We start from the raw sequence: 22,126 nt of genomic DNA on the forward strand, positions 1-22,126 counted from the left end.
TTGGCGTTATCGTCGATGGCGTGCATGTGGGAAATGCGCTTTTAGAGAAGGGGGAGCCTAACGATCTAGTGGAGAAGGCGGGTGAAGCGGTGGTAAGAGTGTAGTGGTGTCGTTGAGGAAGATGTCGGGAAGTGCCGCGGGGTGGCAAACCCTCGAAATCAAATGCCTATACAGCCTAATGGCGAGACTTGTGAGTCTGCAATAGCTGAATTAATTCTCCCAGGCGAAAATGTTCCTACTGCAAAATAGCCTTCACATCAAGTGAGATACACTGTCAAGAGAAGTTGAGTTAAACCCATTTACTCCCAAACATTCATTCCACCAGACCCAAGCAAGACGGCCCAGGCCTCCCATATTTGCGCTTGGGTACGATAGTATCCCTGTACCGGCCTCTTTTAGGTCTAATTAGGCTTGCTATCCCCAGCGTGAGAGGGCTCAACCACTTGTTTACATCCTATGTGTGCCTTTTGTATGTTTGTGATGTGTCTTTTTCTATGGGACAACTAATGATGAGAGGGAGAGAGCTAAAACCGAACGAGAGATTGGGAGGTTTGGTGGGGAGCAGTTCACAGTCTCCTATCATTTGTGGAAGCAGAAAACCTCGGAAGAAAGTAAGAAAGCGAGTGATAATCGTGACAAGATTTGCTGGCTGTTAGCTGCGTTTTCGATCGCAAATAGCTTAAGTTGCTGTCTCGAGCATGTACGTGGGGTTCCACGATCGACTCTGTTTTCGTATTTTGCCTGTTGTCGTTACATGCCTCGCGCACTTCCACGAACAGATGGCAAACACGTGTACCATGCCCGGAAGCAAACGAGCGCCTTTCCCATCAAGGTGCTTTACAAGTGCCTACCTTTCACCGCTGCAATGTCCTCTTCTCACGTTTTCCACCCAGGTTCACAAAACAAGATGCAGCAGCAAGCCGTCGCCGAAGAGGCAAGAGTACAAGAAATCAGGTATGAAATTTTACTACAAGTAACCACCGTCAAGGGCGAGCCATACTTCATCAAACACGTTGAAGAAGCTAGAGCTCTCAAAGAAGGTTCCATCACGATCGTTTTGAGTCCAGGACGAACAGAGTATTGCCCCCTATCTCCCTAGTTGATCATCGCCAGACTTATATCTCGCTAACGTGGAACAGTTTACCAGAATCACCCGTTCCGTGCACAGTGTACCTCCGCTGGGGCAGGTGGGCGGCCGAGTTCGACGGCAGATACGATATTGAAAAGGACGCGGTTCACAGAGGGTTATTTGCTTTCAAATCGACGAACCACCCGATACACCGAGAGATCCACCTCCTTTACCCATCCAACGCTCCCGTGCTCGAAGAAGACACGAGCCTGGACGACAACGGACGTCCGTTCCTCAGATTGACACTTCGCCAGGGAACGAGCGATGGGAAGCCGCGGTTGCCGGAGGAGCTTATGACCGTTGAGGTGTATGCGAAGAGGATTCCGGCGGGGCAGCGTAGAGAGATGAGCGAGAGGGAGCTGGACGGCTTTGGCTGGGAGATAGAAGAAGGTACCAGTGATCCCTGGGAATTGGATTTATAGGATGCGAGATATCTCTTGGCAGACATTGTTCTACATTGACGTATCTTGTCAAGTCAAAGCTACACGCCTTGGACCTATTAGTAAGGAAAATAGCTTTCATGAGCGCCATATCTTGACGCTGTATATTGCCCATACTGTTACGGTGCTTTCATGCGTTTACGGGCGTAAGGACTTTCAAGTCTTTCTGGGGAGTGGAGTATATGCAGGATGCTCCAATCAAAAGGTGTCTCATTAGTCCATAGTCTTCCATTTCGGGTTTTGCTTTGGATGCCTTGGGCATACACCCCGTGAGTACTAGTCGATGTGCAACTTAAAGAGACGAGCTTCGAAAGGGCTTTCTGTACTGGATCCAGAAACCAATTAGAGACGAAGCCGACGCGCTAGATACGCTCCCCTCTGATTCCCCATACTGTAGGTACCGAGCGTTCTGACGCAACCTTGAGAATCGCTATTTTTCGAGTATTGTAAGTTTAGATTTGGCTGAGCCAAGCAAGGAACTGATATGTACTCAAGTGGGTCGAAATCTTGAAGCGTTCGATCCTCCACGGGTATAATCGTTATCCAGCCTGGATCATGATATGGCCAAGCTGTTGCTCTCAGACAGGCCACGAACCTCCGAATGAACGCCGTCACTCTAGGAGCATGGGACTGATCCTGCACGGTAGAAGCAAGAGCTGTGCTTGAATGCCGGTGGCGGGAAAGTCTGCGAAAAAGCGGGCTTCGAGAGGGAGGATCTGCTTAATACCGCAAGCTAGAAATTGGAATATTGCGTTCAGGCTTGTGTAATGGCCGCGCGGGGTCGCTTGGGTGTGAGCCTCTCCTCTAAGACTCGGACTGAAGAGAAAGCCTTTCTTTTTCCGGGCGTCACTTCGCCACCGCTATCCCCTCTGTGCCATTGCCCAAGGAGAGTAGGGATATTTTGAAGACATTTCCTTCTCCGATTTTCATCTCATTCAATTCGACTCGAGGCGTTTTTTAACGGGCGCATGCTTATTCGGCGGGCAAAGTAAACCTCAGAAAGGTTTCATTTTCGGACAGCTGCAACCCTGCGGAAAAGACCGAGATAACAGAGTGTAAGAATGAGTAGTAAAGGATATGCGCTATGGAGGTCTCGAGATTCTCCATTTTGGGCGTTCGAGCGGTGCTCAAGTGGATAGAAATATTGTTGAATATGGAGGTTGGAACTGCAGCGACTGCTACAGAGTAGGATAGGAAGGGGATATCGCCAGAAAGACGTTTGCCAGCGACAGTCGCAGAACGTTGGGTAGTATTAAATTTGGCTCGGGATGAAAGCCATTTAGACCATCCACATCTGTACCACCCTAGCGCTGAGGGAGACCGTCGTGGGTAAGGAGTATCCTGATACGCTGGCGAACACGTTTCCTACCCAATGTCTAGAGCATCTCCCGAGCATGTGCCTCTTTTGAGTGGGACTTCAGCCGAGGAAGAGTAGGTATGGGGTCTTGGATATATGTCCATACTCGACACCGTCAACAACTTGGGTCTGCTCTACAAAGTTCAGGGCAAGGTGGCAGAGACTGGAACAATATACCAGCGGACACAGAGTTCAAGCTTGGATGTTGAACAAACAGGCTCTTCGCATTCCTTTTTGATACTTTTTCAATCCTTGCACTTTCCTTGATGACGAGGTCTAGATCTCGGGAGAAGATATGAGCACTCCGAGACGCTCTCATGTAACAGCTGAGAAGACCAGCTCAACTGATATCAGGCTTCCCTACAATTTCTGCTCCATGTCGGCTTTTTTCCACACTGCGAAGAGACCTAATGGCTTTCACGAAGTCTTTGGCATCTGATCTAATTAGCATTTATACTAAGTCCACTAGATCCGGCGCAGTACCGCGGGGCATGATGATGGTCAGATCAGATGCGCCTGGCGTCGTCTTTCGAGGGTCGTATTCTTCTGTAAGAATGTATGGTTGTAGCTCCACAATATGAACTACACGAGGGCTGTTACGCGATAGCTATGTGGGAGAATCCATCTGGTGGGTGATGAGTGCTGTCCACATTGGATTCCTTTGTAGGGCACCGGTTTGCGCCGAAGCTTGCAGTCTTACAACGCCGGTGTCTCTTTCGCGGAACAACCGAAGAGCGTGCTCGTAATGATGGTCGATGATGCGCCTGAATGATTTGAGCATGTGATACATCGAGCTTTGAAAGTTCTTACCCAGCAAACAATTCATCTTCCTTGTGTATATCATAATCCTTAATTGTTACTATAGGGTTCACCACGTTCTCGGATCTCAAGGCTAGGAAAGAGCAGAAGAACAACACCAGTCCTTGATTCTCCGCTAGCTGAGTTACTGGAACCCTTGAGCTGTCGCTTTTGCGGCCTCCTAGGATCTCCATCAAGGGAATACTTCATTCTAACGCTGGCCGCCGTCAAAGCGATAGCCCGAGGGACAGGAGGATCATAAACCTACTTTCGTAACTAGGAAATTTTAGGCAAGCCCAAAGCTCAGGAGCTTTCGTGCGATGATCGACTCGATGAAGATTTAGAAAAGGGCCACTTCTGATTACAACTCATGACACCAGACGTACAGAACATTCTTTCCTTGAACGAGCGGGCCGTATTGTGTGGCAAAGAAACCTGGACCTGCCATCTTCAGGGCATTTGTACAGTCACACGAAGATATCACCATTGTCAAATGATAATTCGATCAGACTGATGTACTCTTCATTCAGACGGGCCATAGTCCCTGGCTCATGCTCGCCGAGAGATACTGATGGTTGAACTGTACTTCCCAAGGGCGTTGATGGTCGGCTCTGCTGGAACACATCCCTGCACCAATGGCTGCTGCTACTTTTTTCTCGTTGATCAGAAAAGCTGTTTGCTCTTCCGAGTCCAAAAAGGAAGTCCGCTATACTCTCCGAGCTCACGCGGCAGACCGGACAACCATTTTTCGACTAATCCACTCGAGTACACTTGACGAGCTTCAACGTTGAATTCCTTCATAGACTCGAATGGTACTCTCTCAGCTTCGAGCTTGGTTTCCAAGAGCTCTGCTTCTATCTTTGTCACGACAGGAGTACCTTCCGAGTGATTATTTTCAACGAAGACCAGGGGCTCCGCGCAGTCAAAGTGTCGCCCGCTTTAGACTCTGCATAATTACGATTAGTTGAATTTGAGTTTGCGTTTCCTGCTTCGGAATTTTCGTCAGTGTCGTCCATATGTGGTAAAGTGAGCAGCGCGATCGACTCGAGATGGCCTGCAATATGTTGCTGCAGATCAATTGATCGCTCAATTTCAAGCCGGCAGAAGGGGCAAGGTCTATCGCACACTTGCGAAACGGACTCCTGGGATTTCACAAGCTCGGAGGAAAGCTGCTGATGGATAGATGCCGCATGATAAATCCTCACGTGATCTTCGTACACAGCAAGCTCAACGTATTCATGCTGAGGGTGTCCGGACATCGCCATATACTTTGCTGATGCGCCCATTGCTCATGGCGTGTCCACTCTTCCCAGCTATCGTATAGCAAATTTGGTTCGGTACAACCATCGTATGTACAGACATAGGGTCGAAGGTCATGCTTGAGGTGCGATCTAGCCCAGCGTTCAGTTTTCGACCTGTCTGAGCATATTTAAATGGGACACAAACCTCCAAGCAGCGCCTTCAGAGTACCTTGGAGTACAGAAATAGAAACAGAAAAGACACTCAAAGTCTTCCTTCAAGGGACCAGCGACAGGAGATATTGGCCAATTGACCTTTTCACCGGAGAGTCCATGAACAGTGAGACCTGGACTCGTTCCCGAGTACGTATATTTGTTGTTACCCCTCAGGATATAGTCTTTGGGAAGCGCAGGAACTGAAGACAACAATGATCGTGTAACCTCAGAGGGTTGCACCGAAGAGGGTATGTGGTGCTTTGGCACTCTCGTCAGCCTTTCGTCATGATGTTGTGAACTAGGTACGGTTTCGATAGCCTTGGATGCTGCTTGAATAGATTGTTGTTTGGACCGCCTCCAACACTCAAACAGCTGGCGACGAGCGTGATTCGCTTTTTGTAGACGCTGTATGAGGCACTTATCCTCATGCATTAGAACCAGGTCCGCTTCCTCATCTCGAGACTCAGTCAACAATTTTCGGGATTGCAGCACAATTTGTTCAATACCCTGCAGGTCGGCCCTTTTCCTCATTTTGATGTACTCAGACTTGATTTCGCCATCTACCTTCTTGTAGATATCAATATCAGTACGGATTGTCCTTAATTTAGGGCTGCGTATTTGGGACGCAAGGTTATACATTTGGTTGATTGCTTCTGTCACGTCTTCCAAATGCAATACGAGCATTGACTCGTTTTCATCCTTGGTGTCGTTTCAAGGTTCCCATCATGATGGGGCTGAAGAAAGACCCTCCATCGTTGCTCTCACACAGCAATTCATCATTTTCAGCTCTCAATGCATCAGGATGGGGCGCTTCTGAGACCATAAACGGGGATCCTTGATCATGAGAGTTGGAGATGCTTGCGACTGATTTTCTATCAGTACTAGTTATACATTTCAAGTAGGAAGGCATAGTTCCTTCAAGAGCTCCGATCAAATTTGTAAGCAGTTCGCTGGTAAAAGACCTCACAACTTCGTTGTCTCTGAGCCGGTAGTCTAGAGAACCGTGATCTTGACGGAACAATCCAAGATTGATAGCCTAAAGCTGAAACCGCTGCATCTCTGACCTCAACGCCGCAGCATCGGGCTGTTCCGAAGCCATAGAAGCATTCTTTTCGGGCGTCTCATAAGCGACCTGAAAGGTTTCCCAAGCATTAGGGCCATGTGTTGCCAGGTCTGTCTTGTCGAGAGAATTGGGAATGATAGTTAATGTGGCACCTAGATGACATCCAAAGATGCACATGGTGTATATAATAGACAAAAGTTGCTAGGATGCCGCCCGTCATGCAAGATTATGTCAAGACCAAGATATCCCCGTACCTGAACATTCCGACTTACTCAGCCTCAGTCTTCATCTGCATACGCAAATTTGTGACCATTACCGCAGACGTACATTCTGGTGGGCCCAATCAGTATCATGGTGACTGGAATTGAAACAGCCGGCCTTGTCTTGGCCGTCTTACCCTTCCTCATTGAGGCACTTTCGGTGTACAAGAAGGGGCTCGAAAAGACGGGGATCGTTCTTGCTTCAAGCAGAAGAGATATAAAGTAAAGGTCGAAAGGCTCAGACTGCGGCTCAAGGGTTCAAAGTGCATGGTTACACCTAAACCTTGCTAAATTACTTAGCCGCGCGGCCCCGAATGAGGATTTCGTGAGACTGACAGAGGACTACAACGACGTATTTTGGACTGGGGATAACGCCGACTAGATCAGGAAATACTTACAGCCTGGTGACGCATTCGAAGCTTCCAAGGCACCCTAGGTCTATATGAGAGTTATCTCGAGGAGATTGCCGAGAAGCTGGTTGGCATCCTCAGACCTCCTCGGTTACAGAGAAGGATCCTACCTTCTTGCGGCTCTGTCGCTAAGACTTTCCTAGGTAGATGAGGAAGATTTAAAGGCTTTTCTCGAAGCCAACAAGCTTGATCAGGGCCATTACCGTTTCAGTCAGAGGTTGGCTTTTGTTATGGATGAGCCGAGCCTCGACGATCTACTGAAAGGTTTGAGCGACTCAGCATTGACCATTAAAAATTTCGTGGACGACAATGAGGACCTGCATCACATTCAGAGATCGAATAAGGAGCTGCAACAAGCCAAGCAAACCAGGGTGGCGAATTCCCTACATAAGGTACGAAAGCATGCAAATGCTCTTTTTCGTGCGATTGCTTGTGGTTGGAGTCGGCAATGTCATGAGAGACACCGAGCCATGCTTCGTCTAGAGCCTCGATGTCAGGAAGCATACCACGCCCTGCAGTCACCGTCGGGAGTTGGTAAGACAGCAGTCAGGTTCACTATCCTGTTTCATGGCAAGATCAGGCTGCTCAGGAAAGCGTTTCGTGGCACGAAACATCCATTTGACGCCTGAGGAAGACAGTACTCATGTTCTTCGCAATACGGCGTAAGTGGGAGCTCCGCTCGGAGAGAGCCGCACACAGGCGAAAACTAGATATGTTTGAAGGGCAACGACTTCCGCAGAAAAGTCAGTCACCCGGTCAGCAGTTCCGGATATTGTTATCACCTCTGGTGAAGTACCGTCCCCAGAAGGGTCAGTGCCCATCGAGGTAACGAGTATTTGCAAGACACTTGCAGAAGTTCAACCACCTGTGCTTCAGCTGTCAAGCGACAACCGGCTTTTTTGGCGTATGGAGGCGCCTTACAATTTCTTACGACCTGCGCAACTAGGCGAGCGGACTATGAGCTTGGATGTAGTCCTGGAAGAGCGGAGGCAACTGGATCCGGAAGATCGCATCAAGCTTGCCGTAAATTAGCATATCCTCTCAGCGAGGCACAGCGGTGATGATGTAGAATGCATGTAGATTCAGTGGTGGGGCCATCAGCTATTATGTAGCTGATGGAGAACAAAGCACTGCTATCTATGGCTAGCTACATGAAAGGAACAATGATGGAATATGCATGGAAGGATGTAGGAGGGACGCATGCATAGAACATGAAGGAACTAGACACGCTGACACTCCCCCTGTCTAGTGACATCCAAATACCTCTATTCCAACGCCAAAATCATGTATCATTCTAGTGCTCTGGTCCAGGGTCCTCCGAATCGCTCTGGTTTTTTTTTTTTTGGTGTTCACACTCCTCCTTGACTCCCCCAGTCCAATAACATCCGTTTAGGATCCTCCGAATCGTTCAGACCGTCCTAGGTATCCTCGTGTACTTGTTCTTTATGGGGTCGTTCTTTGGGGTAGGTGAGTAGTTGTTTTAAAGTGATATGGGTGCCTACCGTGTAGGGCTTGATGGGCGGCTTGCTGTAGGGTATATCGAGTGACTGATTCGACTTCGAAGTGTACGGGCTTCTGGCACTGGCATCGGGCACGGGCATCTTATTGGCTCTGGCACTGGCATCTGACACTGGCATCTGACATCTTTCTAAACTGTCGAGTCCTCCCCTAACTGCCTTGTCGAATGCCTCCGTAGAGGGCTTTGTGGACTTCGTTTGGGATGTATTGGCTTCTGGTACGGGCATCGGACACAGGCATCGGGTATCTCTGGCACTGGCTTCTGGTACTGGCTTCTAACACTGGCTTCTGACACTGGTTGTAGGGTATATCGAGTGATTGACTTCGTTTGGGATGTATTGGCTTCTGGTACGGGCATCGGACACAGGCATCGGGTATCTCTGGCACTGGCTTCTGGTACTGGCTTCTTCTGTTTTCCGTAGGTGCATGGCTCACAAAATTGTCTTTTGGTGTTGCCTATGATTTCCATTCCTTCTACCATGGCCGGTAGCCTGGCAACGTCATCGAAATTCAGGTGGCCCAATGCTTGATGCCATTCAATGGCTGTTGCCTTTCGATGGTTAGCTTTCTTGATAACCGCGGCCATGGCGATCTCTTTGGCCATTGCAGCTTCAAATGATGTGAGTCTCAGCTTGCAAAGTGTGTCTATCAGTTCTCCCTCAAGGACGGTGTCGTCATTGTCGTCATAGACCCTCAGACGGTCCCCCTTTCCGGTGTAAGTGAGGCCGTTACGTTGGAACGTGCCTAGGGAGAGTAGATTTGTGGATAGACCTTCGACATAGTGGACGTTTGCAAGTGTGAGCATGCATTCTTCGTCCTCGCCGTCGTTATTCTCAATGAGGGTCTCTAGCAGGGCATTGCCCACGGCAGTGGCCTCCAGTATCCTTCCGTCAGCAGTCTCGACTGGGATGGGGTTTTCGAGGGGTGTTGGTTCCTCAACGAAATAGGCTTCGGAATATGTCATGTGGAATGAGGCTGCATTATCGAAATACCAGCCGTCGTCACGTGATGTCGTGACAGCCTTCGCAGGGCAGGCCGCCCTTGCTATTTTTGGTTTTTCGGTGGATCCGGTGGAGGTAGCAGGCTTGCTAGCCTTCTTCTTCTTCTTGAATTCCTCGATACGGTCCTTGTTCTTTTCAACCCACTCAGCGGAGGCCTGGTCGGGGTTGGATAGCCAGCAAGTCCTACCATGGTGGCGACCACAGTCGCCACACTTGGGCCTGGGGGTGGCTTTGTAATTGTTGTTGTTGTTGCGGTCATTGCCGCCGTTCCCCTTGTTCTTGTTGTTTGTGAACATGGCCTTGCCATTGGAGTCATTGGTACTAGTCAGTTTCTGACGACGTTCTCTATTAAGGAGTTGTTCGACGATATAGTCGAAATCCCGTTCCAACAGCCTTTTATTGGCGTCTTTGCCTCGGCTGTTTAAGACGATTTCCATAAATAATTCGTAAGAGGAGGGAAGTCCATGAAGGAAGGATGTTGTGATCTTCCACGTGTAATGGTGGCCTAACTCAGCGAGTTTTGTTTTGGCCTTTTTGATTGTCTTAACGTACTCAGTGACTCCTTTGTAGTCAGCTAAGCTTGCATGGCTAATGGTCCTCCACAGTACTTTACGGGAGGTGTATCCTTTGGATTTGTATGCACCTTCGAGTGCTTTGATCATGTTGTGTGCATCATGGATACCTGCGATGTGGGCATGGCCACCTGACTCAAGAGACATACGGATATTGCCTTCAATCTATGAGTTAGCGGACTCCCATTCATCGTACTCTTCGTCCCCTTGTGGCTGGGTTAGTGTTCCAGCGAGGATCGAGTATATTCCAGCTATCTGACAGCAATCATATACCGTTTGGTATTAGCGGTCTTAATTGGATGCTTCCTTAAGTGTAGGGATGTTGACTGTCGATGAGGGCATAGCGAATTTGAAGATCTTCTTGGGCCGTGACTGTTCAGGCTTTATCTGATTTGCCTTCTGGCTCCGTAGGTCGTATAATTCCTGTAACTCCTCTGGTGTGGGTGTAGGCTGTTGGCCATCATCGTCTTGTTGTCCTGATTTGCCCATTGTGGCTAGAAGGACGTGGGTGTGTTTTCTTTTGAAATTTGATGCAATTGGAATGTTAATGTATCACCAGCATCAACCGGGGGCTTATAACCTCTCAGCGAGGTATAACGGTGATAATGTAGAATGTATGTAGATTCAGTGGTGGGGCTATCAGCTATTATGTAGCTGATGGAGAATAAAGCATTGCTATCTATGGCTAGCTATATGAAAGGAACAATGATGGAATATGCATGGAAGGATGTAGAAGGGACGCATGTATAGAACATGAAGGAACTAGACACGCTGACATATCCTCTGCTCCAATACAACCTCACTCCTTGGCTGCGAACATGTTGGATGGAAAAAACTGTCCACTCCTTTGTTCACACACGAACTGTGTCAGGCATTGATGTCGAACACCTGATGATTATAAAAGATTTCAGTGATCAGGCGAGTAAGACACTCCATGATGTTCCAGAAAATGATCCAGAGCTGGCACTTATGGAGCTTGGGATTTTGTTGCTCGAGATATGGGATGTGAGGACTTTCGAAAGCTGGCTGAAAACCGCTGGACATCTCGTAGATCATTCAAAGGTCCAAGACAGATATCTCCACCTTAAATATTCCATTGAATGGTTCCAAAATCTGAAAGGAAAGCTCTTACCAAATTATCAGAAACTCGTCGGGATTTGTCTGAGACCTTGTACTTTCGATCTCTTTCACGCAGCTTGGAGGATACAGATTTTAGGATGGCAGTATCCAGGGAGATTGTTGAGCCTCTACTAATATGGAGTAGCTGAAGGTCGAATATGTGGTTACGCAGAGCAGCTTTCCTTCTCTTGTGAGGACTTCCAGCTTCATTCTCAGCACGACTTGCGGACAAACTAAGTACCCTCCATCAAAATTGCGGACATCGATGGTGGAAACCCGAGAGTTAGGAATTTTGCTGCAAGAGAACGATCGGGCCGGTACCGTACGGTAAAACATTTTTGTCTGTACTCTTTCCATAGAGCCGTTTGAGGATCGATCTGGGAGTGCTCGAGATATATTAGAACGCGAGAATGCCAGAACTTGGATCGGGGATAGCAAAGTAGACCAGAAACAGCCCCGGAGAAAGTACTTTAGTGAATAATACATGCAATCCAGTTTTCTAGTCAGCCTTACAAGTATCGGATGTAAGAGCGCGTAAATGCCGACGCGACAAATATCGCGTCTCTGTCACGCATAACCTCTTACTGCGATCCACTTGTACATATTGCAAAAGGCAACAATGAGTACTACTACAGCAGAACTCAACGAGCTTTTCGCCATACCACCAGTGACTGAGCTGCCTCCCGATGTCCTAGGCGAGCTTCAATCCATACTCCGCCTACACTCGATTCCTCCGCAAGAGCTGTCATACAAATGGGAATCCTACAGCATGAAGATGGGGTCCGAGCAGACCAAACTCGACCTCCCTACTGCTCGAGCATTCAAGAAAGATTTGCAAGAGATGCTAGAGCGAGAATCGAGAGGGAAAGCGCACGTTCGCAGCGTGGACAAGCGGGGCGCATATGCGACACCCAGGAATACTGGGAAGGGGGATGATGTGTTTGGGATGTAGGTGGACTCGAGGCTAGCTACTCAACCGTTGCTGATTGAACACAGGCTGGATGGCATTGTGCCAAATACTCCAGTGCCGCAACGCTCTACGAATGGCGCAATGAAGAGGAAAGCTGCTTTCGATACGCCCGCGGTCCCCAAATTTAGTAAAGCGGATGGCATGAGTTCTCCCAGCGATGCGAGGACCAACGGTAATACAAAGGGCGTCCAGTAAGTTGCCGAACATGCGCGAGGTTAGGATGGCTGCTTACAAATCTCAAGGAGTATTCCATTCTCAGAACGTCAGAACGCAGGCCAGATTGTCGAAACCCTCAATCCCCACTTGAATACCTGCGAGGCTCCCATCGCGCCACCAGCCGAGTCTCGCGTCAGACTGACTGCAAACACCGACCTGAAGAAGTTTTCTTATAAGCCCATGGCGATGCACCTTTCGGAAGCATCCGAGGTTCTGGATGACCGGATAGACGAATTCCAATCTCTAATACAGGTCCATCACAATCTCGAAGATTCGGCTTTCGGAAATGCAGCGAACCGGGCTACCAGCGAGATCATTGCCGTTGGACGGATTGCCTCGGATGCACTCGAAGGAAAACTCAACGCATCTTCGCTGATGCTTGAGACTTCAAGACGGACAGGTGCTGGATTACGAGTGCCTCTCAAAGTCGAATCGGTATCCCATGAATTCTTTCCTGGACAGATTGTTGCGATTCGTGGCATCAACGCATCGGGTGATTATTTTTCTGTCAACCAAGTCCTAGAGATGCCTCTCCTGCCAACAGCGGCTTCTCTGCCGTCAACGATGGATGCCTTGAACGAGAGGCTCGGGGTCGAAGAAGCTAACTCGGAGAACCCTGCACATGCCCTCAACGTCCTTGTTTCCTCTGGTCCATACACTGCAGATGACAATCTTGGATTTGAACCACTGCAAGCCTTGTGCCAGAAAGCAGCCGAGTCATATGCAGATGTCCTCGTTATGGTAGGACCAATCCTCGACCTCGAGCATCCGCTTCTCGCATCTGGCGACTTTGATCTTCCAGACGATTCCAGCATCGAGCCCGACAAGGCCACTCTCAACGACGTCTTCAGAATCCTAATAGGCACACCAATTCGTCATCTCGCTCTGCAAGTGCCCAATATAACTATCGTACTCGTTCCCTCAGTGCGAGACGCAGTCAACAAGCACGTCTCATGGCCTCAAGAACCCTTCGACAAGAAAGTTCTCGGACTCCCGAAGCAAGCAAAGGTCGTCACCAACCCTGTGACCATCTCTCTGAACGAGATCGTTGTAAGCATATCAGCACAAGACGTCCTCTGGGACCTCCGATGCGAGGAAGTCAAAGTTGGAAGAACGAAAGAGAGTGATCTCATGGCACGGCTACCTAGACATCTCATCCAGCAACGCCATTTCTTTCCTCTGTTCCCACCTGCTGATCGGAAAAGCTTGCCCAAGACAGGCACGGAGGAGGGTGTTGCAACTGGTACGCCGATGGATGTGAGCTATGTGAGACTGGGAGAGTGGCTGAATGTGCGGCCGGATATGTTAATTACGCCTAGTGCACTGTCGCCTTTTGCAAAGGTACGCGGTGCCCACCCAGAACCCCAAGCGAAAGCAAGCTGACCACATCGTAGGTCGTCGAAAGCGTTCTAGTGGTCAACCCAGGACCACTATCCAAACGCAAAGCAGCCGGTACTTACGCACAACTGGCGATTCACCCGAGGAGAGTCACTGACGAGGAGCGAGAGCGCGAGCAGGCGGAGGGAACAATGATCGGGCATCACCTGTTCGATAGAGCAAGGGCGGATATTGTGAGGATATAGTCGCTTATAGTGACGTTAGCATCGTAAATAAATGCCATTGCACCGCTTCGCGCCACCATCTTCGTAAGCCTGATCTCAATCATTGAACAAACCGAGCATCGGGTATCATCCTACCTAGGCTCCCAGCCCACCACCAACGCGCCAGCCTTTCCTTCCCCACCCCATCCCCCATCTATTGTACCAGTAAAATCCAACCCCTCTTCTTCCCCCCCCGCCCCGCGCAAATAGATCATCTAGGCAACTTCGGCATCCCCACCTCCCCACCCTTCGGCCCCTTCCCCACCAACCCCTCCAACCCCAAATCCTTCCACGCGCTCTCCTTCTTCGCCTGCGTCGCGCGCGTTATGCCAAAGGCCGCGTGCTGGTCCGGCACGACGTCGTCTTCGTCTTCGGGGTTCGGCGGCTGGTGGTTGGGGGGCACGTAGATGGATTCGTGGGGGAGGTGCGGGGGGCGGGTGAATTCCTGGTGGTGGTGAGTTGGGGGTTAGTGGGAGGGAAAAAGGGGCGGGTGGGAAAGAAGGAGAGGGGGAGGGGGGAGGAGGAGGTTGGTACGTACTTCGAAGAGGTCGGCGTGGCGGGGTTCGTTGAGGTGGATGTAGGTGTGGGAGGAGTCTTTGGACTGGATGGGATGGTGTCAGTGAGGGTTGGGCAATGGAGGGAGAGAGGGAGGCGAGGGGAAGGGCTTGCCATTGTAGGTTCTGTTCCATGCAAATATTGTTGAAGAAATGAAATCTGTATTGTCCAATCTCGTATCGTACCTCGGAGGAGTGCTATGTTTACCTACATCACTCTCTCCCCACTAGAGCGCCAAGCCCCAAGCGGCACCGTCTCCCCCGCCCCGCCCTCAAACGTCATCCCCAAACCTACTTTATCTACAAGCGCACCAACCACACCTTCCCGATATCTATCCTCCCACCGCAAAACCTGCTCACCCTTCGCCATACAGACGTCGTCACCAACATCGAAGACCAAATGGACAGCTTGAAATCGGCCACGGGCCTTAGCACGGACCCTGCTCAGCAATCGGGCGAGGAGCCGTTGTCGGGGCAGAAAGGGCAGGGGACGGTGGAGGAACCTTATGATCAGGGCAATGCGGAGGGTGAGTTTGTCTGCGGTGTCTGACGGATAGGATTCGAGAGGAGGGGTTTGAGCTTGCGGACTAGGCTGACTGAAATGGTTGTCTATGTAGGAAGCGATGGAGCTCCGGCGAAGGAAGGCATGACTGGGGCGATGAATGATACGAAGAGAAAAGCGGAGGAATTGGTGGGGAAGGGATCGTGAGATGCTGGTGGGAAGCAGAGGTCAAGGAAGATGGCAACGATGGCATGAAAATACGAGCAATTTTGTAGGGATTGGGAGGATGCCAGTGGTCGTGGTAGGAATTATGTGGTTCATATACCCCCTAATGACATCGACGGTCTAAGATCATGTCAATGAAGATACTCCAAAAGTCCACAATTATTACAGCATCCCAGCCCAGACGGTCCCGTCCGCTCAATGCGACTCAGTCACTTTACATTTCCACCCTGATTCCTGGCTCAACAGCGGCAAGCTACATCGAGTGTCAGTACCGTGCATCTTGATGAGATTGAATGCGTTGACTTACCTAGCACCCAAGCACCAGCCCAACTCATTACCCTTGATCTTCTTCGCAATCTTGACCTCCCTGTTCAAGCCCATATCATAACCCGTGTGCAAGAGACCAACCATGAAGTTCAGGTCCAAACAATATTCCGGTCGGCCTTTCAATTCTTCCAACGCACCTTCTACCGCCCCAAAGCTTGCCCATCCCTTTTCCCCCTCGCATACCTTGGCGGTCAAGTCTCGCAGCTCGGCAACAGTGAAGGATTCTGGCATACCTAAAGGCTTTGTGCGGTCGAAGAAGTAGCTGAAGATGTAGACGTCTTCACGCGCAAACGTCTTTTCTAGCGAAGGTTGATGTATGCCACCGAAAGAGCACGGGGCCAGGTCGCATTGCTTGTCTTTTAAGAGGATCTTCTCGGCAAGGCCACGGCATTGCGCGCTGGCGGCGTCTTTGGGACCAGCCATTGTGGTGGTATAGAAGTCACCGCTGTCGAGGGTGACGTTTACTTCGCGGGACATGCCTGGCGCTATGCAAGGGTTTGAGATAGGAGACGAGGCCCATGATTTGTCGGTCGGAGAGGCGTCGTGCAGGGCCTGTACGACAGATTTGTGGATAGATTCACGAGCAGCCATGAGGCCGTAGCCGAGGTGGGAATGCTGGTAGAGTTCGTAAGTTGTACCGCCAGTTTTAAAGACATACTTGTGCTCCCCTTCATGAAGCGTTTCGGGCATGCCACCAGAAGGAGATTTGAACGTGGGTTCGAAGACGATTTGGGTGCTGCCACCACCAAGGTCGAAGACGGCTGCTGTGGGCGACTTGTCCGGACCGCCGATCTTTCCAAGGAGGTAATTCGTGGTAATCCAAGCGTAAACACCTTCATCTTTGCCGTCCATGACTTCAACACCTCCATTTACGGCAGAGACAACAGGGAAGGGGAATTTTGTTTCCAAGCGGTTGCGGACAGCGTCGAGGATCTTCTTGCTTGCTCCTTCTTTCTTCTGATCCAATTTTCGAAGACCAGCAGTAGCTTTGACGGCGATTGGAGAGCAGCCTTTCAACTTGTCCGGGACCGTCTTCATAGCCACCTCAAGGAGCATGTCGAGACTTTTTGCAGCTCCTTCCGCGTCATCCCCGTATGAGCTCAAGCCAGATCCTCCCTCTTTCTTCTCCGTCATCTTGAACTCCTCGGATTCCAGTTCAGGTGTAGAACCGCAGTTATTAAATTTATAGACATGGATTCGAGAGCCGGTGCTACCCGCGTCAATCATTAAGGCATACTGTATTAAAGGCTTCTCCTTCGAGCTGGACTTCGAGCACTTCGTCGTCCCAAGGGGCCCTGCTATCTTCTTATCCGTGGTAGAAGTAGACGAGGGTTTTTGAGCTCCTAGAAGTGGTTAGTGAACTTTCGGGCTTCTTGGGTCCTATATTGTTATTGGGCATACCCTGCACCATATCCCTAACACCTGCGCCATCCCTAGAAGTGAAAAGATATAAGAGAAGTACGACCAAAGTAATGAAGCCCGCAGTCTTCAGCAACCGCGCCCTTTGCCCACCCGTCATCGAGGCTTCTTTGTAGCCCTCCAGATTGCCTGCTCTGCCCCAGCTGCCCTTCGGAGGGGTATTTTCTTTGCTGTCGGGACTGGGAGTCTCGTGCTTGGGCAAGGAGCTCGATCGTCTTCGCGGCTTGGAATTGAAGCTGAGGTAGGACCAGAGGCTTGGGCGTCGACGAGCGTCAAACGCTGTTGACATGGGATGCACTGGGGGCAGTAAGCGGTGTCTGCTTCAATGGACACCACCTTTTTAATCTGTGATTAGGAGTGTGAAAGACAGAAGGTCGAGACGTCCTTGAATTGCGACCTTTTTGGTGTCTCGGGTGGGGAAGCGTGGTCGATGTATTGTCTCAGCGATAAGTTGGGAGAAACAAAGTTGTTCTTTCGAATGCTTGGCTTGCTTGGCGTCTCAAAGCGATTACCTTTCTCCAGAGTATGATGACGCTAAATAGGGCTGGACCTCTGGATTTCACGCCCTGCCAAGCTATCTCTCGCGCGACCCGGGGGACTGTCGCGTGAGCAAGGGTGATACTGGACAGTATAGCATCTCAAACATACTGGACTTCAAAACTACTTTATAGAAAGAGAAGTCCCCCAAAAGACTTTTCCTTTGCTCACTCGACCATTTGCCCAATCTCAAATTCCGCCGTCTCCTTTTCGATCACAAAGGCTAGATCATCTGGAGCTCCACCCATGAGATATCTCCCTCCATCATCTGCCCCTTCCCCCTCCTCTCCTTCCTCCCATCCCCTGAACCTCACACCCTCAAATTCCTCCAATGATCCTAACGCCCACCATCTTGTCCCTAGACACTTATTTGTGAGTGAAGCCTGATATCTCTCTCCTGCTTTCAGCCCGGCCTCTGCTATCTTCGTCCGGTCCACCTGATGCCTGGTCTCCAACATTCCGTTCGCAGGCACAGTCACGAAGTTCCAACTCTCGCGCAAGTTGTCTGCATCCCAGATATAGTGAGGCCAGCCACGCGGCCAGATCTCAATGCGCTTTTGGCTTTCCGTCACGGGAGATGTGCAGACAATGTTGTTGAAGGAGCGATTGCTAAGGCCGCCAAGAGCGTTGAGATGAGTGGCGAGGGTGATGGCAGAGTTAGGGCGTGGGGATGTGAGGATACGAGCGGTTACGATAAGAAAGAAGGGGGATGAGGAAGAAGGGTCGAGTGTCGGCGAGGACGTGGTAAGCGTAAGGCCTAGCTTTACTGCAGGATTTGTGGACCTGTATAGTTTCGTTAAATTTTTTTCAACCATTGGTGACTGTCAACAGGCACGTACGGGCGGAAGAGACGACCATCTCCTCGACCAGTCATTATTTCAATCCTACCATGCGATTCTGACGTCTAAAGGTAAAAGGCCAGGTCCGCCAAATTGCGCAAGTTATTGGCGGGTGAAAGAAACTACAAGATGATGTGAAAGGGAAAAGTAAGAAGAGGGCGAAAAGGCTGCAACAAGGAGGCGGAGTAAAGTTGTGAAGGCTACATACCTACTTTACAGTATTGAAAAGTGCGTGGCGGAACACTTGATTAGATGGCTATTTTATGTGCCCTATAAGACAACCATACATATATAAATGCCAAGACTACACACGGCGAAGTTGAAATGGCCTAGTCAATTCGACAGTAGGTAACTACCTCAGGTACTCATATCCCCACTCAATCCTCGGAGAGCTACTCTAAGGCTTCCGCCCTCTCCACCCTTCATGTCTTAAGACGCCCCTCCTTCCCGAAGTAACCTATTATTATCTTAGAAGCCGTCGCTCTTTTTGGCTTAGTACCATGCCGCCATGAGACGGTATGATTCTTCACACCCTCAACCATCATTGAAGTAGTCGGAGCCGTTTTCTGCAAATCTGCTTTCGAACACAGACACTTTGACCTACACTGAAGAGAGTCCTTTACGCCCTTGACGATTGCTACTAAAGTAGTTGAATGAAAGGGCAGCTCCTTCATGCATACGACGTCTTGAAATTGGAGGACACCTTATCTATTCATAAGGCGGCTGCTTCATGGAGGAGGTGCTCCGCGTTGACTAAGCATATAGCGTTTTTAATGAGGTGTGATACAGGACTCATGCCCAACCCTCGGTGGACTGCGACGTCGGCCGTTCGAATATTTTACGCACCTCCAAGTTTGGAGATCTTACTCGGCCTCTCCATGGATAATGAAATCAGGCTCTGTACTGAATCTGTATCTTATTCCAAAAAGAGCCGTATGATCAGGACCTTCATTGGGTACCACTGTGCCCCTGTGGCCCTGTGCCCCTGTGAGAGTAAATACCTCCGGGTCATTCTTTTGGCAACGTCCGTTCCCTTCCGATGCATATAAGTGTGCCGTCTCATATGTTTTGTATCCTAAGGTACCCAAGCTGAAAGCACGCCGCGCTGCTGCGCCTAAGGGCGTTCGGTGGCCCGTCCATTATGAGTATGAAACACAACGCTAAAGGTCCTAGGTGGTCAAGCGAGTCCCAAAGTCCACCTATGCCTACATACCTATGCTCATTGAGGATCTGTTACTCACCTCGAAACAGGGCACAAGGCCCACATCTGATCCACCAGATTTCTTCCAATCCTCTATTCGCGAGACTTGGAGTTGGCATGGTACAGTAAAGCCCAATCAACTCATCGTATCGCCATTTTATTTATAGGTGGAGGCATATCCCAAGAACATGTCAGGTTTCTGATCAGTATACTAACGTAGAACAAGCATTGCACCAGCACGCCACCTCGAACATCTCCACCTCCATTCCTGCTTTCCCCTTTCTCGTTTCATTATCACAATGAGGTGTGCCCTAATTCAAGCCCGAGTGAGCCCACAAATTTTAGTAACAGTCACGTTTCTATCAAGCGAGTACGCAATGGGTACTTGATGTATGATTGTTGTAAAGGTTGCATCGTCCATCCTTCATTCTGGCTGTCATCCTTGTTTCAAGGGATGGGCGTAAGTCAGCTCGGGCCCCGAAAACCTTTCAGTTGTCAGCTGTGCTGATATATGTACTATTCTGAGTAGTAAATATATATAAGAGTTGCTTGTGTCGCTGTTTAGAATAGTCCCTAATGATCCGATAATCTGGACCTAATACTCAATCTGAATACCTTCGTCATGCGGTCTCTCTCCTTTCTAGTCCTAGCCTTGTTGTATCACCTGCCTTTGGTAGTAGCTGATAGGACCAGCAACGCTCACAACACTCCTACGGTGTGCAACACCGAACCTATCGCTACTGGCACCGCCGTAGCCCAAAAAAGAGTACGCAGAGAGCGCGATGGACGTGCACACGCGGAAGCTCTACGCAACGCTTTGTCGGGAAGAGATTTGTCTAAAAGATCGGGTATGGTTACATACGATGCCAACTGCGACAATGCTCCTCCAACCAGCAGTGGTTATAAGCCGAGCAATGGATTCGCTACCATGAAGAGCGTTCTTCAACAAGCATACACAGATGCAGTAGCGCTCGCTGATGCCGCTGCCAGCATTGGAGAAAACAATCTAGCGTAAGGCTTGTACCCTGAAAAAACCCAAGTAGCAAAGAATAACTTAGCTCTCAGATTCACTCACTACTTTGGTGGCGATCAGACTGATGATCAATACACTCACTTCAAGAATATGATGTCAGCTGTCAAAGGCGATACTTCCCAATACTTCAGCATTCAATTCGAATGCTCTGGAAGTGTATCAGTCTGTACTGGAAGCAACTCGTAAGCTCAAACGTCCGATTCTGAAGTTTGAAAAGCTGCTCATGGTCCAACTTTTAAAGTGTCGCTGTCACGGATGCCAGCGTTGGTGCTCCAAACGATGAAAAGATCATCAACATCTGCACGCCTTTCTGGACAGCAGCTTCAACAAGATTCTTGCTATATGACCCAAGCAAGGAAGGCGGTGTGCCATATCGAGATAATTCTACCTCTGGCTGGTGCAACAAAGATAATCAAGGCAACAGCAGGCGGAATTGTCAATTTTATGCTACCGCCGGTCAGTTGCGCAATCAATGAGACCACGTTTCCGTCATGCTGATGGCTACAGGCGAAACTATCCTGCATGAGCTCACCCACCTTGATTCTCTTAGCACCCAGGCCGGCCTACTAGCACCTACTGAAGGCAATGATATAGGGCGACACGGCACTGATGACGCCCAAACTGGATGTGAACTACTCGGTGCAAGAGACTTATTACGAAATTACCAAGCCGATAACAACCTCACACGCCCGGACTATAATGCTGAGAGCTACGCAGCCGCCGCCACCGGTAAGACGATTGTAAGCCCCCAAATTTGTGACACACTGAAGGCTCATCACTTTTGCAGAACTTTACTTTATGAATCTTTGCAGTATCAGTGAGATCCGTCCATTGGTGGTTGCCCAAGCTGCCTCAGCTGTGCCCACACCTGCCTCGTCCACGCCGACGCCTACATCAGTAGCTCCGCATCCAGCTTACGCCACCGGAACCTGTTCCTTCCATCTCCGAGAATGGCAAGACTGCGCGGACGACAGCCAGAACTTGTTCGCCATTGTCAACATGGTGGACAACGACAAGAACGACATCGGAGACACGGAGACCGATCCTCCTAACAATACATTAGGCGATCCAATCAATACATCCGATCCGTACTCTTTCACAAGCAAGCTCCCCCTTCCTCTAGTCATTGTGGGAGAACATGAGAACGATTACGTGCAATTTACCTATGGATCTCTGTCGTGGACGAGCAGGACCACGAGTGGCCCGGCTACTTGCAGTATTGGCGGTTGGAATCCCACAGACGGCCCTGTATGTGGTTCCAGAACCGGAAACACTAATGCGGTATGTCGTTCCACCCTACCCTACATCTACATCCTGTTTCTCTTCTTTCTTCCTTTGGCCACAAGTGTCTAAGTCAATACCAGGAAAATCAAATGGACTGCTCTTTCCCGTGTTAAAGATTTCATGTTTGGGGTAACGCCGGTCGATTTCTTTACCCTCTATGTGGTTATGTACCATCGTTCTTTTACATAGATCACTACGCTTTTATCATCCACCACTGCACCTGTTTATGTCCACCTAGCGTGGAGCATAAGAGAGATCTTGAAATGGAAGGGCTAGTGGTGATATAATCAGAAGATA

The 22,126-nt window shown here is 49.7% G+C and overlaps 8 protein-coding genes across 8 annotated transcripts; 4 read left to right on the forward strand and 4 right to left on the reverse strand.

The window, feature by feature from the left end:
- Positions 1-754: 754 nt before the first annotated feature.
- On the forward strand, positions 755-1,551 carry HO173_013248 (uncharacterized protein; the record flags this gene model as incomplete). Its single annotated transcript, XM_037315071.1, has 2 exons — positions 755-1,077; positions 1,140-1,551. 2 exons carry the CDS (start codon positions 755-757, stop codon positions 1,549-1,551), a joined length of 735 nt encoding a protein of 244 aa, XP_037158022.1.
- A 5,590-nt stretch (positions 1,552-7,141) lies between these two features.
- On the forward strand, positions 7,142-7,943 carry HO173_013249 (uncharacterized protein; the record flags this gene model as incomplete). Its single annotated transcript, XM_037315072.1, has 2 exons — positions 7,142-7,445; positions 7,651-7,943. 2 exons carry the CDS (start codon positions 7,142-7,144, stop codon positions 7,941-7,943), a joined length of 597 nt encoding a protein of 198 aa, XP_037158023.1.
- A 2,350-nt stretch (positions 7,944-10,293) lies between these two features.
- On the reverse strand, positions 10,294-10,491 carry HO173_013250 (uncharacterized protein; the record flags this gene model as incomplete). The annotated part of the gene is made up of 1 exon (XM_037315073.1): positions 10,294-10,491. The coding sequence occupies one exon, from the start codon at positions 10,489-10,491 to the stop codon at positions 10,294-10,296; it is 198 nt and encodes a 65-aa protein (XP_037158024.1).
- A 1,249-nt stretch (positions 10,492-11,740) lies between these two features.
- On the forward strand, positions 11,741-13,890 carry HO173_013251 (uncharacterized protein; the record flags this gene model as incomplete). Its single annotated transcript, XM_037315074.1, has 4 exons — positions 11,741-12,069; positions 12,118-12,282; positions 12,334-13,648; positions 13,702-13,890. 4 exons carry the CDS (start codon positions 11,741-11,743, stop codon positions 13,888-13,890), a joined length of 1,998 nt encoding a protein of 665 aa, XP_037158025.1.
- Positions 13,891-14,119: 229 nt separating this feature from the next.
- On the reverse strand, positions 14,120-14,580 carry HO173_013252 (uncharacterized protein; the record flags this gene model as incomplete). The annotated part of the gene is made up of 3 exons (XM_037315075.1): positions 14,120-14,353; positions 14,447-14,509; positions 14,578-14,580. 3 exons carry the CDS (start codon positions 14,578-14,580, stop codon positions 14,120-14,122), a joined length of 300 nt encoding a protein of 99 aa, XP_037158026.1.
- Positions 14,581-15,384: 804 nt separating this feature from the next.
- On the reverse strand, positions 15,385-17,224 carry HO173_013253 (uncharacterized protein; the record flags this gene model as incomplete). The annotated part of the gene is made up of 3 exons (XM_037315076.1): positions 15,385-15,442; positions 15,497-16,859; positions 16,918-17,224. 3 exons carry the CDS (start codon positions 17,222-17,224, stop codon positions 15,385-15,387), a joined length of 1,728 nt encoding a protein of 575 aa, XP_037158027.1.
- A 415-nt stretch (positions 17,225-17,639) lies between these two features.
- Positions 17,640-18,346, reverse strand: HO173_013254 (uncharacterized protein; the record flags this gene model as incomplete). The annotated part of the gene is made up of 2 exons (XM_037315077.1): positions 17,640-18,255; positions 18,312-18,346. The coding sequence occupies 2 exons, from the start codon at positions 18,344-18,346 to the stop codon at positions 17,640-17,642; spliced, it is 651 nt and encodes a 216-aa protein (XP_037158028.1).
- A 1,788-nt stretch (positions 18,347-20,134) lies between these two features.
- HO173_013255 (uncharacterized protein) lies at positions 20,135-21,898 on the forward strand (the record flags this gene model as incomplete). The annotated part of the gene is made up of 5 exons (XM_037315078.1): positions 20,135-20,523; positions 20,578-20,727; positions 20,787-21,001; positions 21,053-21,274; positions 21,333-21,898. The coding sequence occupies 5 exons, from the start codon at positions 20,135-20,137 to the stop codon at positions 21,896-21,898; spliced, it is 1,542 nt and encodes a 513-aa protein (XP_037158029.1).
- Between the last annotated feature and the right edge of the window lie 228 nt (positions 21,899-22,126).

Source organism: Letharia columbiana, assembly GCF_014066305.1.
Source record: "Letharia columbiana isolate WasteWater2 chromosome Unknown xpSc0000096_s0, whole genome shotgun sequence".
NCBI classification, from domain to species: Eukaryota; Fungi; Ascomycota; class Lecanoromycetes; order Lecanorales; family Parmeliaceae; genus Letharia; species Letharia columbiana.